General features: G+C 45.3%; 1 protein-coding gene across 1 annotated transcript in view; it reads left to right on the forward strand.

The window, feature by feature from the left end:
* The window catches only part of Snx30 (sorting nexin family member 30), a 98,973-nt gene that overhangs the window by 36,221 nt on the left and 41,540 nt on the right, over positions 1–21,212 (forward strand). Inside the window, exon 2 of the mRNA XM_059254418.1 lies at positions 11,894–12,085. Within this exon, the coding sequence (XP_059110401.1) occupies positions 11,894–12,085 (192 nt within the window). The remainder of the gene's footprint in view (positions 1–11,893; positions 12,086–21,212) is intronic.

Genomic DNA, 21,212 nt, shown 5'->3' on the forward strand with positions numbered 1-21,212 from the left:
GACTCTGAAGTCTGCCAGGTGGCGTATGCATACAGTGACCAAACAAAATACCCAAGAAAATCAAGTTTAGGAAAGAAGGGTTGCTTTTGGCTCACAGTGTGAGGCTGTGGATCATCAGGATGGGAAAGGCATAGAGGCAGGAGCATGAGGTGGCTGGTCACATTCCAACTGTGCTCAGGGAAAGAGAGAGATGGATGCTGCTGCCCAGCTCCCACCCTTTTTATTCAGCCCAGGGCCTCAGCCCATATGACAGTACTGCCCATGTTGAGGGTGGCCCTTCCGACCTCAGGTCATCTAACCTGGGAACTCCTTTACAGACATGTCCACAGGTGACAGTCAGGGTCATCCATTGCCCCTGTAGTATCCAGTCTTCTTGCTGTGGCCCTTAGTTATTATTCATTTGGGGACAAGCTTTTGAGAATACCTGTCTCCTTCAGTGGTGGTGACTCCTCAGCCTGGACTGTCCAGACTGTGTACTACTCTAGCCTTGCTTTTCCGTTTGGCAAGCCTTCTCCCTCCTCCTCCTCCTCCTCCTCCTCCTCCTCCTCCTCCTCCTCCTCCTCCTCCTCCTCCTCCTCCTTCTCAAGCTGTCGAAGCACCCTTTGCTCTCTCCCTCTGATGCATAGATGCTGTTACAACCAGTTTTGCTTTGCATCATCACCACAGGTTTTGGCACTCATACTCCAGCTAGACTGAGTTGTTTAAACACAGATGGTCTTAGCCCTGTGTTTCAGGAGCCCTGCATCGTCTCTTTGGTTGACATCTCTTAATGCTCAGTATATTCTTGAAATAGTGGCTCCTCCTCTAGAGGATGTAAGGAATCATGTTTAAATTAATCTGAGAGTTAGACAAAATCCTTGCTTCTAAGAATGTCCAGAACAAGGACTACAGTCTTGAGATTCCTTCAGAAATCTAATAACAGATCATGGAAACCTTGCCAAAGAATGTGGACTGGGGCTGTTTGATTTTGAGGTTCATTTGAAGGTTTTCTTTTACATTGGGCTGATAGATGCAATTTAAAGGGCAGGGTTTCTCATAGGAAGGCTAGGGAAGCGTGTTCAGTTTCTAAAAAGCTTCTTCAGCCTGTAAGTGTGGAGACAGGTGGTCTGTGAAACCACATAGAGGAAGATTTGTCATGTAGGAAATGGTCAGAGTACAGAGCAGGAAGGTGTAAACGCATTCTCGGACAGCGCCGGCCTGGAGAACAGACTGCTAGTCCCAGGTCACGATGGACGTGTGCAGACAGCTGTGGAGGTTTGGGAGACTATTTGACATCGTGTTTCTAAGTCGGTGGGGGGAAAACTGAACCTTTTGCTGTGAATAATAAGGAGAACGGGTCCAAGAACTTGGACATACTAGTTTAGTAAAACATTTGAATAACTCCAGGGTTAAAATGGGTAATGTCTTTAAAATTCTCTACTGTTTGTATCATCATTTCCTCTCTACAGTTTAGAAATTATACAGACATTTTTGTAACTATCTGCACTAGTCAGGTTTACTGAAGTAGTAATAAACAACTCCCAAAGCTCCGAAGTTTGCAACAGACATTAATTTCTAGGTCATGCTGTGTGTTCTGGCTGGGAGTCAGCTGCACCACTGTTCCCAAGTCGAATGTTTCTGAAGGAGTATTCCCTTTTGGGGACATGCTAGGCAGAGGAAAGAGCAAGAGACTTTGAGAGATAAGTTTCTAAAGCTTGGCTTAGGTCTGGCCTACGCTGCCCTTCATTCATTTGTCATTGGCTGGAGCAAGTCACATGACCTAACCCACAGCCAATGGGATGAGGTGTCTCTGTGAGAAACCATTTGTAGTAGCAAGAATGTGTGATCCTCTTGCAGGAGGGGTCAGTCACTTGGGTGTCCACTGACTGCCCCTCTGTGTAGTGCTCCCTACAGTCTTTCACTTAGTAATATTTGTAAACGCATCGTTTGCATTTATCATTTCTGAATGTGTTGAAGACATTGTCTTAAATTCCTTGTATTAAATTTTAGGTGAATTTGGGGAAGCTTGATTTGCCATGAAGCAGTGTGGCTGATGACTGCATGTTTTCAGTACCTCATTGCGGTGTCTCCAGATTCTGAACGATGGCCAACACTGGGTGTCAGAATCTTACTTCTGAAGCTGGGTGAGGGGGCACGCACCTGAATCCCAGCACTGGGAGGCTGAAGTAGGAGGATCAGGAGCTCAAGGTTATCCTTATCTTTGTAGTGAGTTCTGGGCCAGCCTGGGCTACATGAGACCCTGCCTCAACATTCCTCTTCCTTGAAAAAGGCTCTTCTTTCTGAATTCAGTAGCTGAGCCTCCAGGGTTTCCCAGTGTTTGCTGTATCGTATTGTTACTATTGAGAGATGATTCACACAGGGTGAAGTTTCACTGTTGTCACCTCTACGGTTGATTTGTGTGTGCTCAGAGGACGGAAGCCACCGTCACCGTCACCATTGCCATTGAGCCATGAGTCCCTGTTCTGGCAACCAGAGTCTGCTTTCTGTGTCTGAGGACATGCCTGTGCAGACAGTGACATATACGGATCATAAAATGTGTGGCCTTCTGTGTTTGGCTTCCTTCACTAGAATAAGGTTTTCAAAGTTCATGGCTGATGTTTCTGATAGTATTTAACACATTATGAACTTTCCTTTTCCAAATCCTTAACTTTGCTTAGAGATTTTAATAGAGTTGCTCATATTTCCCAGTGAATGACACCAGTAAACACTTTGGACCTTGTGGACAGGGTCGCCATCAACACTCCGTCTGCGTACAGTTCTTAGTGTAGTAATCACATCACTACATTTCCTAATGTTGAAGCCTTCTTGCCTTCTTGGAACCATACATTCTTTTTTTTAATATTACATATTTATCGTGTATGCAGGGCCAGGAGGGGGTGGAGATGCGTGCCATGTCACAAGTGTGTAAGTCAGAGGGCAAGCAACCTGTGGGAGTTAGCTCTCTAGAATATGTGGGTTCTAGGGATCAAACTCAGGTTGTCAGGCTTGGTGGCAAGTGCCCTGATCCTTATCCACTGAGTCACCCCAAGCCCCTATTCTTTCAAAAAATGATTTTTATTTTATGTGTATGGATGTTCTGTTTGCATGTATGTCAATGTGCCATGTGCATGAAGTGCCCTAGGAGGGCAGAAGAGGCATTGGATTCGTTGGAACTGCAGTTACATGTGGAAGCCCACAAAGATTCCAGCTTGTGTTTCGACTCAAGGTCAGAGAGAGTTTATGTTGCTCTCCAAGGCTGCATAATAGGGTGCAAAGGCATGGTTACCAGGTGTCTTATGTGCCAAGGCCTGATCACAAGATGCTTTGCCATGGGGCGTGTTTACCAGATGTTTTGAAGGGTCTACACTTGGTTGTATGTTGTGTTTTGATCTTGAAATGGGGAGGTCTTCTGCCTCTCCCCTTGCTAGTGTATAAAAAGCCCGTTAGAAATAAACTCAAGGCTGCTGTGTATTGACCCAGGGCCCTCCGGAAGCTGTCCTGTGTCTCTGTCTTTTTCTACACCTATATTTCTCTCTATCATTTCCCAATTCCTCACTCCCCACTTCAAGGAACCCTTCAGTAGGTCAGGGCTGAACCCCAATGCTGGTCCCTTGACAGTTACAGATGGCCATGATGTAGGTGCTAGGAACTGAACCCAGGTCCCCAGGAAGAGCAGCCAGTGCTCTTAACCACTGAACCTTCTTACTTGCTCCCTGATATATTCTTTAAAAAAAAATTTTTTTTTTTTTTTGGTTTTTGTTTTTGGAGACAGAATTTCTCTGTGTAACAGCCCTAGCTGTCCTGGAACTCACTCTATAGACCAGGCTGGCCTTGAACTCACAGAGATCAGCCTGTCTCTGCCTCTTGAGTACTGGGATTAAAGGTTTGCACTACCACAACCCAGCTTCTTTAAAAATTTTTAAAATAATTATTTGTTTACTTTTTGTGTATGAATAGTTTGCCTGCATTCATGTATGTGCACCACATGCATGCCTGTTGAATACCCTGGAACTGGAGTTGCAGATGGTTTGGGGCCACCATGTGGGTTCTGGGAATCGAACCAGGGTCCTCTCAGCAACAGGGAACCTTAACCACTGAGCCATCTCTTTAGGCCCCTTGATATATTCTTTTTAAAGATTCATGAAAAAATTTAATTATGTTATACATGTGTATATGTGTTTGTGCATGTGACTGCAATGCCTGTAGAGGGCATTGGATTCCTGGAGCTGGAGTTACAGGCCGTTGTGAGTTACCTGGTGTGGGTGCTGGGAACGAACTGAATTTGGGTCCTTTGGAAGATCAGGGAGCAGTCAAGTGCTCCTAAGGGCTGAGCCATCTTTCCAGCTCCCATCTTTTAGAAAAGCTATTTTAAAAGCTGGGGATGTAAGCTTAGTGGTAGAGTTAGGGCTGGGCTCAATCCCTGTCCTGCAAAATAATAATTGATTGATTAATTAATTAATTAATTAGCTGGTGTGTTGGCCTATTTTATGGCATTTTGTTACATTTGATAAAATTAACACACAAGCTATGGTTTTAACTGTTACTTTATTGTTGGTGTATATTATAGCTTCCTTCTTTGTCATGGTGTTTTGATAGCAGATTACTGGCTAACTGTCACAAAATGACTTGGAAGGTTTCTCCATGTTTTCATGTGTGTCTCAGAATATCTGACTGAGGTAGAACTTCTCGAGCTCGCTGGACTCAACTGTAAAACCTCTGGGGCCTTGGTGGTTATTGTTTTCAGGGTTTCTGTTTCTGTGTATCTTCACTTTGCTGCGTGTCTGTGAAACGTGATCCTAATTAGTCTTAACAATAAAAACCTGGAGTCAGAAATTGAGGGTGAAAGCTGAAAGATCAGAGAAGCAGAGCAGCAGCCACTAGAGACTTCTTACCTCTATGAAATCTCAGATCGAATGGGTTGGCCTGTCTCTATGAATCATCAGACTGAATGGGGGTCGAGATCCTGTCTCCACCCACCTTATATTCCTGTCTCTACCTCCCTAGTGCTGGGATTAAAGGTCTGAGCCTCCCATGTGCTGGGATCAAAGGCATGATCCTCCCAAGTGCATGCTGGGGTTAAAGGCTTGTGCCTCACTGCCTAGTCTCTATGGTTAACTAGTGGCTAGCTTGCCCTCTGATCTCCAGGCAAGCTTTATTTGTCAGAATACAAACAAAAATACCATACAACATGTCTGGCCATCCTTCCCCAATGCTACCAAGCTTGTGTGGCTTTCTGGACTTACTGGTGTAGTTATTTGTAATACATTTGTAACTTATAATTATATAGAGAGATAAGATCTAAATAGTTACTCTTCTTTTTTCTATATTGGTCAGGCTTTGTAAGTTCTACTTTATCTAAAACATCTTTTAAAAGAATTAAATTTTGGTTTGTTGCTTTTTCTTGTTTTTAGTATGTTTTAAGTTTTCTGACTTTTTTGAAAATGGGAGCACAAAGTAGATGCGGCCTAATGTGTTCATTTCATGGGATAAAGGTTTTCATACACGTGTTTATTCACGTGTGTTTTCTTGGGGCAGAGTGATGAGACCATGCAGGCTTAAGGTTTTAATTTTCTTTTTGGTTTGTTTACTCATGTCTGATGTGGTGATAACACAGGTCTGCTGTTGGCCCCACATCAGAACAGGTGGATTATTGGTTTGCCTCTGTTTCTGCTTGATGTTGCTGGAACTGTCTTTTTGGATTCGCTTATAACCACTTGAACAAACAGGAAAAGGATGGAGGGAAGGAAGGCAAGTCCTGGGCCTTCTAGTTAGTGAGAGTTGGTTTGGCTCGTCTCAGTGTCGGGGTTCCCAGTGGCCTGTCTTCCATGGCAGAGCCCCACACCCCCCAGTGTTTTCAGACATGTCTGACGGTCTCAGCCCCTAAAGCTGCACCAAAGCCTTGTGGGAATGGCGCCCCCTGCTGGTGATCCGCATCCTGCTTTGTGGTCCTAGTACCGCACCTCAGCCGGAAGCCCTCCTTTGCCTACCACATCCGCCCCCACCCCACCCCAGCCCCTACAACCGCATTTTCAAATTAGGGTGCATATGAAGGGTTTGGGATAAAGACATTTTCTACTTCTTTACAAGCCTCAGTGACAGTTAAATAGCCTCAAAAACTCTGTGAAAGGGTCTCCCGGTTCCCTTTTCAGCAGTGCCCAATTATATCTAGTAGATTTTCGAAAGCCTGGCCCTTGGGTGGCAGCCTCCCCTGGTTCCCAGAGTCACTGCTTTTCCTATTATTTGTCTCCCATTCTTTAGGTGCTAGGTTAGCATCTGGTGGTAGGGTGGGAGGAAGTAAGCTGTGGTGGTGAACTCACTGAGACTGTCTGGAAGTCCAGATCTATAATTTGGTCTGTCTGTCTAGATCTATCTATCTATTTTTTTAAAGCAGAGCCTTGCTATACAATGCAGACTGGTCTCAAACTTGTAATTCTCCTGCCTCTGCCACCCCAGAACTAGGATCAGGCATGCTTCTCTCTGCCCACCTTAGATGTACAGTTTCTACAATGACTGTGCAGCGTCTTATCTGTCTTGTTACTGTAAACACTCGGTTGTGGTCATTTCCCAGGTCTCCCTGTGTTCCTGTCCTGTTCTGTTGAGTATCTTTGATAAGCCTGTTTTCGAGTGTTTCCCTTTGAATTGATTCTGTATAGTGGGTTTAATTTTACAGAAAAGTCATCGGTCAGGAGTGTTCTGTTCGATTTGTGTAGGACACGGTCATTCTTCAGGTCTCTGCTATGCACGTGACTCAGGACAAACCGGGCAGGTACCGGCAGTGGACAAGTGCTGTCCTCTCCTGTGGGCCGCCTTGAGCTGCTTTGCCGGGCTCCTCTGAAATGGGGTGGGTCTTCATGTTACCCACATTTCCCCAGTGGTGTCAGAAGGGAAGCTGGACTGTGTTAGTATGACTTGTGTTTTTACTGGCTCCGTCTTGGCTCCCAGTAGATGCCACTCTGTCATTAGGAACCTCGTGTTTAACATAACAAAGAATCCCGCCAGAGATGTGTGTTAGTTATCTTATGTTAGTTATCTGTGTTAGTTAGTTAACCAACCACTGGCCGTAACAGATCTTGAAACTGAAGTTCCTTGAACCAGAGGAGTTGAAGCAATGCAGTTCTCTCTGTGTGTCTTTCTTGGGTGTAGAGTGAGGGACAGGGGACAGAGGAAGGAATGTTCTATCTACAACTACAGGCGAGAGTTGACATTTTATAGCAATGAGTGGGTTTTTTGTTTTGTTTTTGTTTGCTTTTAGAGATGGGGTTTCTCTGTGCATCCTTGGCTGTCCGGGAACTTGCTTGCTTGCTTTATTTATTTATTTATTTATTTATTTATTTATTTATTTATTTATTTTAAATTATATACATATGTATGTGTCTGTGTGTGAGTTTGTGCACATGAGTGCAGGTGCCTGAGGACACCAGAAGAGGGCGTCAGGTTCCTTAGTGCTGGAGTCCCAGGCAGTTGTGAGCCACCCTGTGTGGGTGCCCTCTGCTAATGTCAAGCACTCATAGCTTCCGAGTCATCCCCCTAGCCCTGGGTTTAGATATTTTTTAGAAGCACCCTAGCTGTGGTATGGAGGACTGACTGATGATAACAGCCTAGTACCTGCAGCTCATGTCGGTGGTGCTGCTACCATGAGGTGCCTGCTTTAGGTCAAAGCACAACAAACTCTGCTGCTGAGGTCTCTGCTCGACAGAGGTGCCCGGACCAGTCACGCCACCCAACACTCGCTTGTCACCCCTAAGATCTTCGTGTTTTCTTAGTGCATTTCTTTCTCATGGGGCAGGGTCTTGGAAGTCATTTTGTGATAAACTCATGACCCCAAAGGAAAAAACGTTGGCTTTACCTGACTGCCTTTAAAAACAGCAGATTCATGTTTACCTAGAAGGACTTGTGACCAGAGAATGGAGAGGAAGACTAGCAAAGGGACTGGAAAAATTCCATGAAGGGACCCAGCTTGGCAAGGCACCCAGGCTCAGCTGCTGGCATAGCAAACACTAGGGCAGGCTAGGTCTCAGGCTGCGTCCTCAGGGAGAGAGGTCGCGGCTGACCTGATGATCTTGTGAGTCTGTCATTGGTCGTCAGAGCGGTAGCATCACTGCTCCAGAGACTTCAGACACTTGGGTCTCGTCTGTCATTCCTATATGCCTAGCTACTGCAGGGAGGGGACACCCTGGAATGAGAGGTGAAGGTGTTTTCCCTGGCTGTGTCCCAGGAGGCAAGGATCCGACCAGATTTGGTTGTGACTGAATTTGTTTGCTGGACTCTCCCTTCCTATACTGGTTAGGGCATTTCAGAGTATATATGGCTATTCCTCAAGGTTACTAGCTGAGGTCCCTAGGGCAAAACCTAGGAGCATTGGTATATAGTCTCAGTAGATCAGGCAAGAGAAGGCAGATAGATAATTACACCAGCACATGCACACACATGTATACCTGCACACACAAGGAGAAGCCATTGTTTGTGGATAAGTCAGGTGTATAAATCAATGATTTAAAAATATTTATTTTTATTTTATATGTACCAATGTTTGTTTGTTTGCATGTATGTGTGTGTACCACATGTGTGCATGGTACCTGCAGATGCAATAAAAGAACTTTGGATCCCTCGGAACCGGAATTACAGACAGTTGTGAGCTACCAGGTGGGTGCTGGGAATTAAACCTTGGTCTTCTGCAAGAGCAAGAAGTGCCCTTAACCACAGATGCATCTATTCAGCCCCTAGATCAATGGTTAATATTTACAGTTGCTTCTGCGCAGATGCCTCCCAAGTGGGGAGAAGAATTGGGGCAGGGAGAGAGAGAGAGAGACAGAGAGAGACAGAGAGAGAGAACATCTGGCAACATCTATATTAAAGGAGGTGGATTTCAAACAAAGACAAGATATGACAACATGGTGGCTTCCAGAATTGGCTAGGCTAGATCACAGAAAACCACTATTTGAGTTGATTGGCTTGTTTGGCGAAGGTTTTGTTTTTTTTTTAAATTTCTTTTGTGTAATGATTAGCTACTGACTGAGCTGTTCTGAGGCCAGTGCTTTAGTGTTGATAAATATAAAGGTGGGCCTTTGCAGAGTCTAACAAGGTGGCCTGCCTGCAGTCCATGTTTAAAATTTTACAGACAGGGGAGTGCCATTATGGCTCTCTCAGAGTTCCAGAGATGATGTCTCCTGCCAGACCTCCAGACACTGAGTGTGACACTCCATGCATGCCCTGTGGTGTAGGCATCCCGAGAAGGCCAGCAGGTCAGCAGCAGCTGCTGTAGCGAGGCTCTGCCTCCATATCCATACCAGAGCAGCTGCAGAGGGCACAGTGCCCTGCTGGCAGCTCCTCCTGCTGCCCCGCAGTTGGCAGTGTAGCTGAGAGAGAAAGAAGCATCGTGTAGGGTGGGGGTTTGTTCCCATGAGCACCTTCTGTAAAGACTGTTGAGGAATATTACTTTAACTCTGTAAAGATGGGCTGCATTTGTTTTACCTTGCCTGCCTAAGGCACCTGATTGGTCTGCTAAAAAGCTGAATGGCCAATAGCTAGGCAGTAGAGGGATAGGTGGGGCTGGTGGGCAGAGACAATAAGTAGGAGGAGGAGTCTAGGCCAGAGAGAAGAGCTCATGAGAGAAAGAGAGGGAGAAAGAGAGGGCGATGCCTGGGGCCAGCCAGCCAGCCAGAGAAAGCAGGAAAGTAGGACATACAGAATGAAAGAAAGGTAAAAAACCCTGAGGCAAAACATAAATGAAGAAAAACAGGTTATATTACAAGAGCTAGTGGGACAAGCATAAGATAAGGCTGAGCATTCATAACTAATAAGAAGTCTCTATGTCTTTATTTGAGAGCTGGTTGGTGGCCCAAAGAAAGCCTACTACAAAAGATGGCACCCTTTTAATAGTTACAAAAACTAATTTTTTTTTTTTTTGTTCTGTGTTTTTGAGACAGGGTTTCCCTATTACATAGCCCCAGCTGTCCTGGAACTTGCTATATAGACCAAGCTAGCCTTGAACTCATAGAGGATCCACCTGCTTCAGCCTTCCCAGTGTTAGGATTAAAGGCACATACCACTACGCCTGGCATTATTTTTGACATTGCCTTAAGAATATGATTAAATGATCTGTGGTTGGCACAGATGGAGGCAAAGGAGAGAACCTTCTGTGTATGTCTGTCTTCACCTGGGTCATGCTTTCCTCTGCCTTGTCTTGTCTTTCTTCTTTGGGGTCTCCTCTGATCAGCTGTAGCTCATGGATATGACTGCTGAGGTGACTTCCAGGGGACAGATCAGAGCTCCCAGAGCACTTCCTTGACCCCACCCTATGATCTGGGTCACCAATGCCTTCCCATTGGTATCTTGTCACTTTCTTGCTACATTCTTAGTCTTTGTCTTCCAGTGATTTCTGAGGTGACACTCAGGGGTCTTCCCATCTTCTGCTAGACACGGGCTGTGTTCCCTTGTCAAGTCCTAACATGGCAGGGGAACTGTGAGACTGAGCCTTAAATGTTCATGGCCTTTATCTTAGTTAGGGCTTCTGTTGCTGTGAAGAGAGCCATGACCATGCAACTCTTATAAATGAAAACATTTAACTGGGGCTGGCTTACAGTTCAGAGGTTTAGTCCACTATTGTCATGGTGGGAAGCATGGTGGTGTGCAGGCAGACATGGTGCTGGAGAGGTAGCTGAGAGTTCTACATCTGGATCAGCAGGAAGAGAAGAGACACTGGGCTTGGCTTGAGCATTTGAAACCTGAAAGGCCACCCCCTGTGACACACTTCCTTTAGCAAGGCCACACTTACTCCAACAAGGCCACAGCTCCTTGTAGTGCCACTCCCTATGAAGCCTGTGGGAGCCATTTTCTTTCAAACCACCACAGCCTTTTAAAAATATATATTTACAAAAAACAAACAAACAAAACAAACAAACAAACAAACACACTGGGCGGTGGTGGCACAGGCCCTTAATCCCAGCACTCAGAGTTCAAGGCCAAGCCTGGTCCACAGAGCAAGTTCCAGGACAGCCAAGGCTACACAAAGAGACTGTGTCTTGAAAAGCACAAAATAAAATATTAATAAAAAAATAAAACATTATATTTATAACAAATTCTTTTTTTTTTTTTTTTTTGGTTTTTCAAGACAGGGTTTCTCTGTGTAGCTTTGCGCCTTTCCCGGAACTCGCTTTGGAGACCAGGCTGGCCTTGAACTCACAGAGATCCGCCTGCCTCTGCCTCCTGAGTGCTGGGATTAAAGGCGTGCACCACCACTGCCCAGCTATAACAAATTCTTAACATGTAATTTATCTAGGTAGCCTTAGGTCTTCATCCTAAGGTGGAAAGAGAATGAGAGCTGTTATTCTGCAGTCTGTCTGTCTTTCCTTCCTTCCTTCCTTCCTTCCTTCCTTCCTTCCTTCCTTCCTTCCTTCCGTCTGTCCGTCCTTCCTTCCGTCCTTCCATTCCTCCCTCTGACAATCTCTTTAAGTTTTTTTGTTTTTTTTGTTTTTTTTTTTTAACTGTGGAATTTTAAATACAAAAGGGGACAGATGGTATGACAAGCTAAGATCTGGTTAGCTTTTTGTCAACTTGACACAGGCTAGAGCCATCTGGGAAAATGAACCTCAATCTAGAAGACACCTCCATCATGTTGTCCTGTAGGCAGTCTGTGGGGCATTGTATTGATTAATGATTGATGTGGAGGGCCAAGCTCACTGTGGGAGGTACCACCCCTGGGGAGGTCATCCTAGGGTGTATCTGAAAGCAGACTGAGCAAGCCATGGAGAGCAAGCCAGTAAGCAGCATCCCTCCATGGCCTGTGCGTCAGCTCCTGCTTGAGTTCCTCCTCTAAACTGTTCGTTTGAGACACATGGAGTGAGGAGAGGCACAGTTGTGGCTGGTGAGGTTCTCCATTCATGTGATTTGTAAGGCTGTACTTCTCTTCTTCCAGGATCTCATTTTGCCCAATGGTGGTACTCCAGCAGGCACTTCGAGCCCAGCTTCTTCATCTTCCCTTCTGAACAGACTCCAGCTTGATGACGACATTGATGGTGAGACCAGAGATCTCTTTGTCACGGTTGATGATCCCAAGAAGCATGTCTGTACAATGGAGACCTACATCACATACAGGATCACCACTAAAGTAAGTCCCCTATTTCAGAATGTTGGGGTTCATACTTGGGCATGTGGTTTTTGTTTTTGGGCAATTGACAAAGGCTGGGGTCATCTGGAGGAGGGATCCTCAGTTAAGGAGATGCCTCTATAAGATTGGCCTGTAGGCAGGTCTGAGGAGCATTTTCTTAATTAGTGAGTGATGATGTAAGAAGGCCCAGCCCAGTGTAGGTGGTACTACCCCTGGGTGGGTGGTCCTGTGAGGCATAAGGAAAGTAAATAAGCAGCCTTCCTCCATAGGCTCTGCATCAGTCCTTGCCTCCAGGTTCCTGCCTTGACTTCCCTCAGTGGTGGACTGTGGTTGGGATGTGTAGCCAAATAGACCCTCTCATTCCCAAGTTGCTTTTGGTCATGGTGTTTTATCACAGCAATAGAGGAGACCTAGAACAATGCTCTGGGCCAGTTGAGATCCTCCTCTGCCTTTGCTGTCTCTCCTCTGGTCACCTGATTACAGTTATGAGAGAGAGTGGTTACATTAAAAGTAAAAGGATTATAGACTTAGAATAGGTTTTTACTCTTAAAACGAGGAGAATTTGTGGTTGAAGTATTTTTTTTTTTTTTTTTTTTTTTTTTTTGGTTTTTCGAGACAGGGTTTCTCTGTGTAGCTTTGCGCCTTTCCTGGAACTCACTTGGTAGTCCAGGCTGGCCTCGAACTCACAGAGATCCGCCTGGCTCTGCCTCCCGAGTGCTGGAATTAAAGGCGTACGCCACCACCGCCCAGCTGTGGTTGAAGTATTTTAAATAAAACATTTAATCCCTGTAATACCGATAGAGGGCAGAGCACTGGGACTAAACTGACCAGTTTTCACAGAAATCCTAAACGATTTGTGTTTAGTTAGAATTTTATAGGCGAGGAAACTGATTAGCTTGTATGGGACAACAAAATTGGTAACTAGGTTTCTAACATGAATTTGTAAGACCGCAAAGTCCATATTCTTTGTCTAATTCCACTTGTAAAAAATACATTTAATGCTTACTCTTTGGGGGATGGAGAGGATGGAACACGGGGCCTTGGACCCGCTAAGCAAGTGCTCTACCCCGAACTACATCCCTAGACGTGTATTGTTGTTTTTACTTTTGAAGTCTTTCGTTATATTTAGAATAGGACTAAAATTTTAGAGTTCGAGCAGGGCTTCTTGTCTGGCAGTATTGACATTTTGGGGTGAACAATACTTTGTTGTGGGGGCTTCCTGTTGTAGGATGTGTGGTGACGTCCCTGGGCTCTGTCCATTAGATGCTAGGAGCACTTCCACCTATCTCCAGCCCCACCTTGTGACAATCAGAAATATCTTCAGACATTGCCAAACACTAACTGGGAGCAAAATTGCTCCTTAATAGGAAGTTACTAAGTACATTACTAAGGAGAAAATCCATGTTGTCGCTTTGTAGTTTAGAATTTTAAAAGTGCTTTATAAAAACAGAACAAAGATATGAAAGTGGGATGGGGACTTGGTGTGGGGAGGGAGGATTTGGTGCGGGGAGGGAGGACTTGGTGTGGGGAGGGAGGACTTGGTGTGGGGAGGGAGGATTTGGTGTGGGGAGGGAGGACTTGGTGTGGGGAGGGAGGACTTGGTGTGGGAATGGGGACTTGATGTGGGGAGGGAGGACTTGGTGTGGGAATGGGGACTTGATGTGGAGAAGGAGGACTTGATGTGGGGAGGGAGGACTTGGTGTGGGGAGGGAGGACTTGGTGTGGGGAGGGAGGACTTGGTGTGGGATGGGGACTTGGTAGGTTAGAGAGGGACAAAGGGATGGTGGTGAATGCTACCAGGATATGTTATATATGCGTGTGAAGTAAGTGCTTTAGGAGAAAGAACCTTCTTTCTGTCTGTTTTTCCTCCATCACAAAGCACACACTGCAGAGGAATTACAGATGTTTTATGAACCTTTGTGGATGAACCTTTATGGGTGGTGTTAGTAGCTCAGACAAACCACATCTGTCTTTTCTTACTATTCACCCGCTCCCCCTTTGGGCTGAGAATTGAACATGGGGCCTCACACATACCAGGCACAGTGCCTCTGAGCTATGTTTCTGGCCTTTCTTTTCTTTTTTAATTAAAAAAATCATTTATTAATTATTTATTTGGGGCAGGGAGCAAAGTCTTGCTGTGTAGCCCAGGCTGGCCTGGAACTCTTGATCCTCTACCCCACTCTCCACCTCTGGGATGAGAAATGTGTGCCTCTATACCCAACAAACATCTATTTTTTTTATTGTAAAAATTTGGTAGGTTCTGTACCTGTTTAAATTCTTAGCAAGATAAACAGAATGAAATATGTTCACATATTCTTCTTCCTTTATTGGGTGGAAACACTATATTTTAAAAATCACATGAATGGCAAAATACATGTTCATTGAACAGAAACAAAGACCGAATACAGAGTGGAAATCTCGTCCTCCCGTTCCTTGCTCAGCTGGACAGTCTTCTCACGAGAAGCAGCAGTTGCTGCCCCTTGGCATGTGCCTGCCGCTCCTCCTCCTCCTCCGTGTGTGCTCTGTGGGCACACCTGGACACTAAGAGTGCGCATTGTTTGGGTTTCAGGGTAGGCGGCTTTCATACTTTTCCTTCTGCTTGACGGTGTTGTTAAAGCCCTTTCCATGTCCACATGACTACATGGAGCTTACTCTCTGGGTCTGCCTGATTATGCAATGATTATATAAATCTCTCTCTCTCTCTCTCTCTCTCTCTCTCTCTCTCTCTCTCTCTCTCACACACACACACACACACACACACACACACACACACACATACACACACACACACACACATACACACACACACACACACACATACACACACACACACACACACATACACACACACACACACACACACACACACACACACACACACTCTGGTGAGTATGTGGACATTTAAACCATTCTCTGTAGCTGGAGAATTTCTCTCCAGCTCCCGCCACCAAGTCCCGCCAGTCCCAGAGCCCACTTATAAAATAAACACACAAACTCTTACATTATTTAAACTGCTTGGCCATTAGCTCAGGCCTGTCATTGTCTAGCTCTTACTCTTATATTTAGCCCATTTCTATTAATCTTTACTTTGCCACATGGCTCGTGGCTTACCGGGACCTTCCCACGCGGCTTGTCATGGTGGCGGCTGGCAGTGTCTCCCCCACTCAGCCTTCCACCTCCCAGAATTCTTCTCCTTGTCCCGCCTATACTTCCTGCCTAGCCAATGGCCAATCAGTGATTTATTTACTGACCAATCAGCAACATACTTGACATACAGACCATCCCACAGCACTTCCCCTTTTCTTTTCTTAAAAAGGAAGGTTTTAACCTTTATACATCTCCAAAGTCAGCTTGGTATATTTGGGAATTTGGGCGTAGCTTCTCTTACTACTTCCTGCTGGAGGGGGGCGCTGTATCTTATGGGGACATAAAGAATATTTTAGGATTATGGAGTAGTCCATGAGGGTGTATCATCTGAGCCAGTTGCCTTGAAACGGTTCTGGATGTTGGATCATCTGGGTCATGGTGTCATCGGAGACCTTTCAGGTGGTCTTGGCTGGTCAAACCTGATGTATCTTAATCTGGAACAAATCCATAGCCTCTGGCTTTCTGTGGAAACAAAATCAGAGCCTCCTTTCCAAAGCAACATATCCTTACATCCAAATTTTGAAGTCAAGGTACCTTTAAAATATACATTTTGGCATAACTCAACAGCTTTTACAATCAAATGTTTTTCTGCAGTTACGAATATCAAAGAGAACATAATCCAGATTCTCTGTGTGGTAGCCATCTTTACGTGGCTTATTTTTTTATATTAGCTTGAGCCTATTGCTTTAAACCGAAGCCATCTAAGCCTGAAATATCGCTGGCGCTATGGCTGTTGGCTCCGCCCACTTTAGCTTCCCAACATGGCGGTAGTCCGCTTTCCGCCAGCTCTGGGAGCCGTAACTCTCAGAAATAGTGGGTCTATGCTTCTATCAAAGCAGCGTGTAGCCCAGAAACCTCTTTTTTTGTTTTGTACTAGCAAAGGCTAAATCCACCACGCAGCTTAATGTGCCACTTGCAGAGGCCTCATTCCTGCCATACGGCAGGTCGAGCACGCACGCTAGGAACCCGCCAGTAGCTCAAATCGGCAGGCTGCCGCTAGCTTAAAAGAGACAACTAGGAGCTGTTTTTAGCTCCGTTTTAGAATCTTTTTACTCAGGTTTTAGGTGGAAACTCTTGCCCCACGTTGGGCGCCATTTTTTTGTAGCTGGAGAATTTCTCTCCAGCTCCCGCCACCAAGTCCCGCCAGTCCCAGAGCCCACTTATAAAATAAACACTCAGACTCTTACATTATTTAAACTGCTTGGCCATTAGCTCAGGCCTGTCATTGTCTAGCTCTTAGTCTTATATTTAGCCCATTTCTATTAATCTTTACTTTGCCACATGGCTCGTGGCTTACCGGGACCTTCCCACGCGGCTTGTCATGGTGGCGGCTGGCAGTGTCTCCCCGACTCAGCCTTCCACTTCCCAGAATTCTTCTCCTTGTCCCGCCTATACTTCCTGCCTAGCCAATGGCCAATCAGTGATTTATTTACTGACCAATCAGCAACATACTTGACATACAGACCATCCCACAGCAATTCTCAGTTTTTTGAAGTCACCCCACCCCATCTTCCTGCACCTGGCCACACTTGAAGGTTTGCTTGGCCGTGTGCACCTGCCCCGTTATCTCCCCAAGGGGGTACTCACACATGTATGATTTCCTCACACGTCCTAGGTGATGTTCATATTTCCAGGAATTCTTTCCATTTGTTTATGTTTTCTTTGGGTAAACTTACTTTTCGCCCTGTAGTGAGTAAAATACAAAACCTGTTTTCCGTGACTTGGTGCTGTAAGCGGCCTGGTGACAGGGTGCCTGCCTTGCTGGCACACACTGCTGACCCACCCTGACAGGTCCCTACGGCTGCTTGATTCCTGCACCCCGCCTCCCCACAACACACATGCGTGTTAAAGCGGACCCTGCGGGGCTTGACCGATCATCGGCTAATGCACCTGCTCTAACTCGCCGTCCGCCTAGGCCTCTTCTCTCCCCTTCCTTGACTCCTCCTCCCCCCTTGTGTTCTTATTTCTGCCCTCTCTCCTGGGATTATTTGATTCCCTGTAACTGAGAAACTGCTCTTTCCAGGTTCTAGTCTTGAGTTTTCACTTGGGTGTGACGGATTGCTGCTGAATTCTTGCTTTTTATTATCTCTCTCCTTACGCTCCTGACCCCCAGAGTTGCCTACTCTTCTGTTTCTAAAAGTGGACCAGGTGATGTGTTTGAAGTCCTTTTTTTTTTTGAAAGCTGTTCACGTGATAAATAGTGATATCTGGGAAGGAGAGAGAGTGCCGATGGGCCACAAGATCCTACACTTGGGACTTGCATTCCGCTGAGGTCCTCAAACAGTTAGTGGCCATAACATGAGGTGCTACAATTTTAAACCCCTCAAACCTCTAAATGATGAATGTGATGATGATGATGATGATGATGAAGATGATGATTGAGACAGGGTCTCACTATGTAGCCCTGACTGGCCTAGAACTCACAGAGATCCGCCCACTTCTCTTAAGTGCTGGGATTAGACTTGTGTGCCACTATGCCTGTCTCTAATGCAGATCGTTTCTTTTTTAATTTTTAAAATCTACTTTATGTGTATGAGTGTTTTGCCTGCATGTATGTCTGTGTACGATATGCATGCCTGGTGCCCTTTAGAGGATGGAAGAGGGGGTTACATCCCCTGGAACTGGGTTTGCAGGTGGTCATGAGCTGCCATGTGGCTGCTGGGGCTCAAACCTGGGTCTTCTGGGAGAGCAGGCAGTGCTTTTAACCACTCAGCTACCTCTCTGGCCCCTCTAATGCAGAGTCTTTCTTTTAAAAATGTATTTATTTTTATTTTTATATACATCGGTGCTTTGCCTGCATGCATGTCTGTGTGAGGGTGTCAGATCTGGAGTTACAGACAGGTGTGAGCTGCCATGTGGGTGCTGGGAACTGAATCCAGGTCCTCTGGAAGAGCAGTCAGTGCTCTTAGCCACTGAGCCGTCTCCCAGCCCCCCTAGTTCAGATTCTTGATGACACAGGAGTGAGCTGAATTTAGCTGAAGACATTCTGGTAAGGAGTGCTCATCAGGTCTCCACCGTCCATGCCTTCCTCTTTGATGGGCAGGCCGGCACAGCCCCTTGTGGACCAGCAGCTCCTGGCCCTTTTTTCTCCCAGCTCTTAGAAAGTAACAACACAGTAACAGCTAATTATTGGACACTTAACTACATGTCTATCTATTTTGTGATGGAAATTTCAGTTTTTTATTTTAGGTACTGAATCTGTCATAGAAAACTTAGAAAATGAAAGTAAGCTAAAATAATAGAATGAAAACATGCCTATATAAGCCCATAGTCAGAAATCACAATTGGTGACTTAGTGTGTTATTGTCTCTCTTTTTTCATGAAAACGAACATTTGTTTGTAGCCAGCTCAGTGACTCATTGAATGTATCCTTCTGTGCTGGCAAGTCCCAGGCAGCACGCTTTGCCAGCCTCTGTGAGATTGCAGCCCCGTTCTCTTGTCCGCTGTCCCACTGTTTATTTTGTGCAGAGTGCTTTAAGTGCCGTGCTAATCTTCACACGGTGAGGTGGATATTGCAACTGTTGTTAGTTTTAAAACGGAACTTAGACACAGGGACATGAGTATAATTGCTCACTGATGCGGCTAATGTGCGGTGGGGCTGGAGCTGGAGTCCAGAGTCCACTCTCTTAGTAATTGTGCTGTGCTTCTCCTGTGATGGCTAGTCTTCACCATCAGGGCCAGTGGATTTGGTCCCCTGGAGCACACCCAGGGTTGTGTCTGCTCGTCCTCACCAGTCCTGTGCTTCAGCATGTTTCTCATCAGATGCCTCAGTAGCCTGGAGTGTAAACGCTGCTAAGAGGTTCGGACAAGGAGTTCAGGATTATAGTGGGCGTTTGGCTCACTGACTAGGGTTTGGGTGACCGTGGTTTGAGCAGTTTCACTGGTGTGGTTTGCAGTTGGTTAATGTGAATGGGAGGTAAGGGGGGAAGATGTGCGTGTTGGTAGCTTGGCAGTTCACTTGGCAAGAACATAGCGTCAAGCCAGAGCAGTAACCACAAGAGAGCGCGTGATTGAGAGAGAAGCTCTTGTGTGTGCATGTGTGCACGTGTGCCTGTGTGTGTATGAGTGTGGTAGTCAGAGCCTTACTGACTTCAAACTTGCTGTGTAGTCCAGGCTTTCATAGAACTCATTCTTGATCTGCCTCCTGAGTGCTGGAATTACAGATACGCGTCACTGTGTCTGGCTTACATGTTTTTGTTTTTGAGGATGAAGGAGAATTAAGAGCCGGATGGACAAGACAAGGATGGCATAGGGAGAAGTAGACATGGGGTAAAGATTGGAGAGCAGGACAGGAGTTGCTGGGTATGTAAGGAGTTGTATGCTGAGGACGAGCACACGGCTTGGCCACTGGTAGGAGAAGCACACTTTCCCCCCATTGTTTTGGAAAAAGGAAGGGGAGCGTGACTCGTGGAGGAAGTTAAGGGGTTCTTTGCTTGTAGCTGCAGTTTTCTCTAGGGCAGAGTGACAGGGTCATCCGGCAGGAATGAAGATAAGTAACGAGGTTAAGAAGTTTTCAAGATGTCTGCAGCTTTTTAATAACTGATGTTGTGGGGAAGGTTGAGGTTGCTTGGGAATGTTGGGGATCCTGTTGTAGACTGTGTGTTACTCTGCCTGATATTGCTAAATGCTCAGATGCTACCAGAGGACAGTCTTACCTTTTGAGTTTGTGGAAGCTAGCAGTTGCTAAATTAATTTAGTGTTTTGGCCAGTTTCAATAAAACCACCATGGATTCTGTTGCCACTGGAGACTGCTTTTGTACCGTTTAAATTTTCAAAAAGTCTATTCGAAATCTTTGGATACCCATAAGATAGTCTGTAGGATAAAAGTTACTCCTGTGTAGGGCATTGGGCTTCCAGAGCCCTGTGCCTTCTTGGTCTGGTGGGAGGGGAGACCTTTTGTGGTCTGTGGGGCGCAGGTGCAGGCTGTCCTGCTGGGTGTTGATAGGATAGACTGTGGCTTTGATGCTAATATTTCCAGAGATGACCAGAGAAGTGTTCATATGGAACGGCAGTGCTGAACCTATAGCATGGTGAGTTCTTTACAGTCACTCTGTGCCTAGTTACTGTCTCAGATCTGACTGGAGTGATGGGCGACCTCTGATGGACACTGTAGGTTGGAAGGACCGTGGAGAGGTCCTCTCTGATGATGGAATTGGTCTGTCTACTGATACTAGAGAGTAGAAACCCTAGATCTCACAGAGGAAAACTGACTATACGCATCCCTGGAATTTTGTATATATTTGTACTATATAATACAAATAATGTAAATATATCTCCAGCAGTTCTATCCTTAAGAATTTATTTTAGTGGGATTAATGGATAGAAGCGCAGCGATATTTACTGTAATGTTGTTTATTGTTTAAAAATCAGAAATAACTTAAATAGGGATTAATTATTTTATAGTCACTCAATTGAATATTGTATATATATTAAGTGATTTTAAAGATCTGGACATAAAGGTGTCCAGGATGTAGTAAAATGATACAGAAACTGAATGAATATGCATAGAAAAGTGTAAATTTGTAAATTTAAATATTAATTTTGTTTTCTACTTAGAAGGACCATATCCATTTTCATATTTTTCATGAGGATTCAAAATAAGCAAATATAACCTGGACAGATGGAAGGGTGGAGCCAGATCTCCAGATATAGAAATATTTGAAGCAAAACACAGCTTCTGCTTGTGTGCTTTGTAGTTACCAAGTATTGATTTCATAGAGTAGGAATGTTACATAAAGGTGGTTTGTGGAGTTGATCTGATGGACATAATAGGAAACGTGGTAGATTTGATCATGGAACATTTAGGAAGGTAGAGGGAGAGACTCAGTTGCCTATTCATGATGAAAACGATGTTTCCCCTTACCACTGCTGACAGGTTTTCTGCTGGAGGCCAGGTGTTGGGAGGGGTCTGGAAAGTATCTCTCTCAAAACTCGTAATGTGGTGGAAAGTAAGACTCCGTGCATTTCAGGGACCTGGCAT

The sequence above is a fragment of the Peromyscus eremicus genome, chromosome 2 (assembly GCF_949786415.1).
Source record: "Peromyscus eremicus chromosome 2, PerEre_H2_v1, whole genome shotgun sequence".
Taxonomy (NCBI): domain Eukaryota; kingdom Metazoa; phylum Chordata; class Mammalia; order Rodentia; family Cricetidae; genus Peromyscus; species Peromyscus eremicus.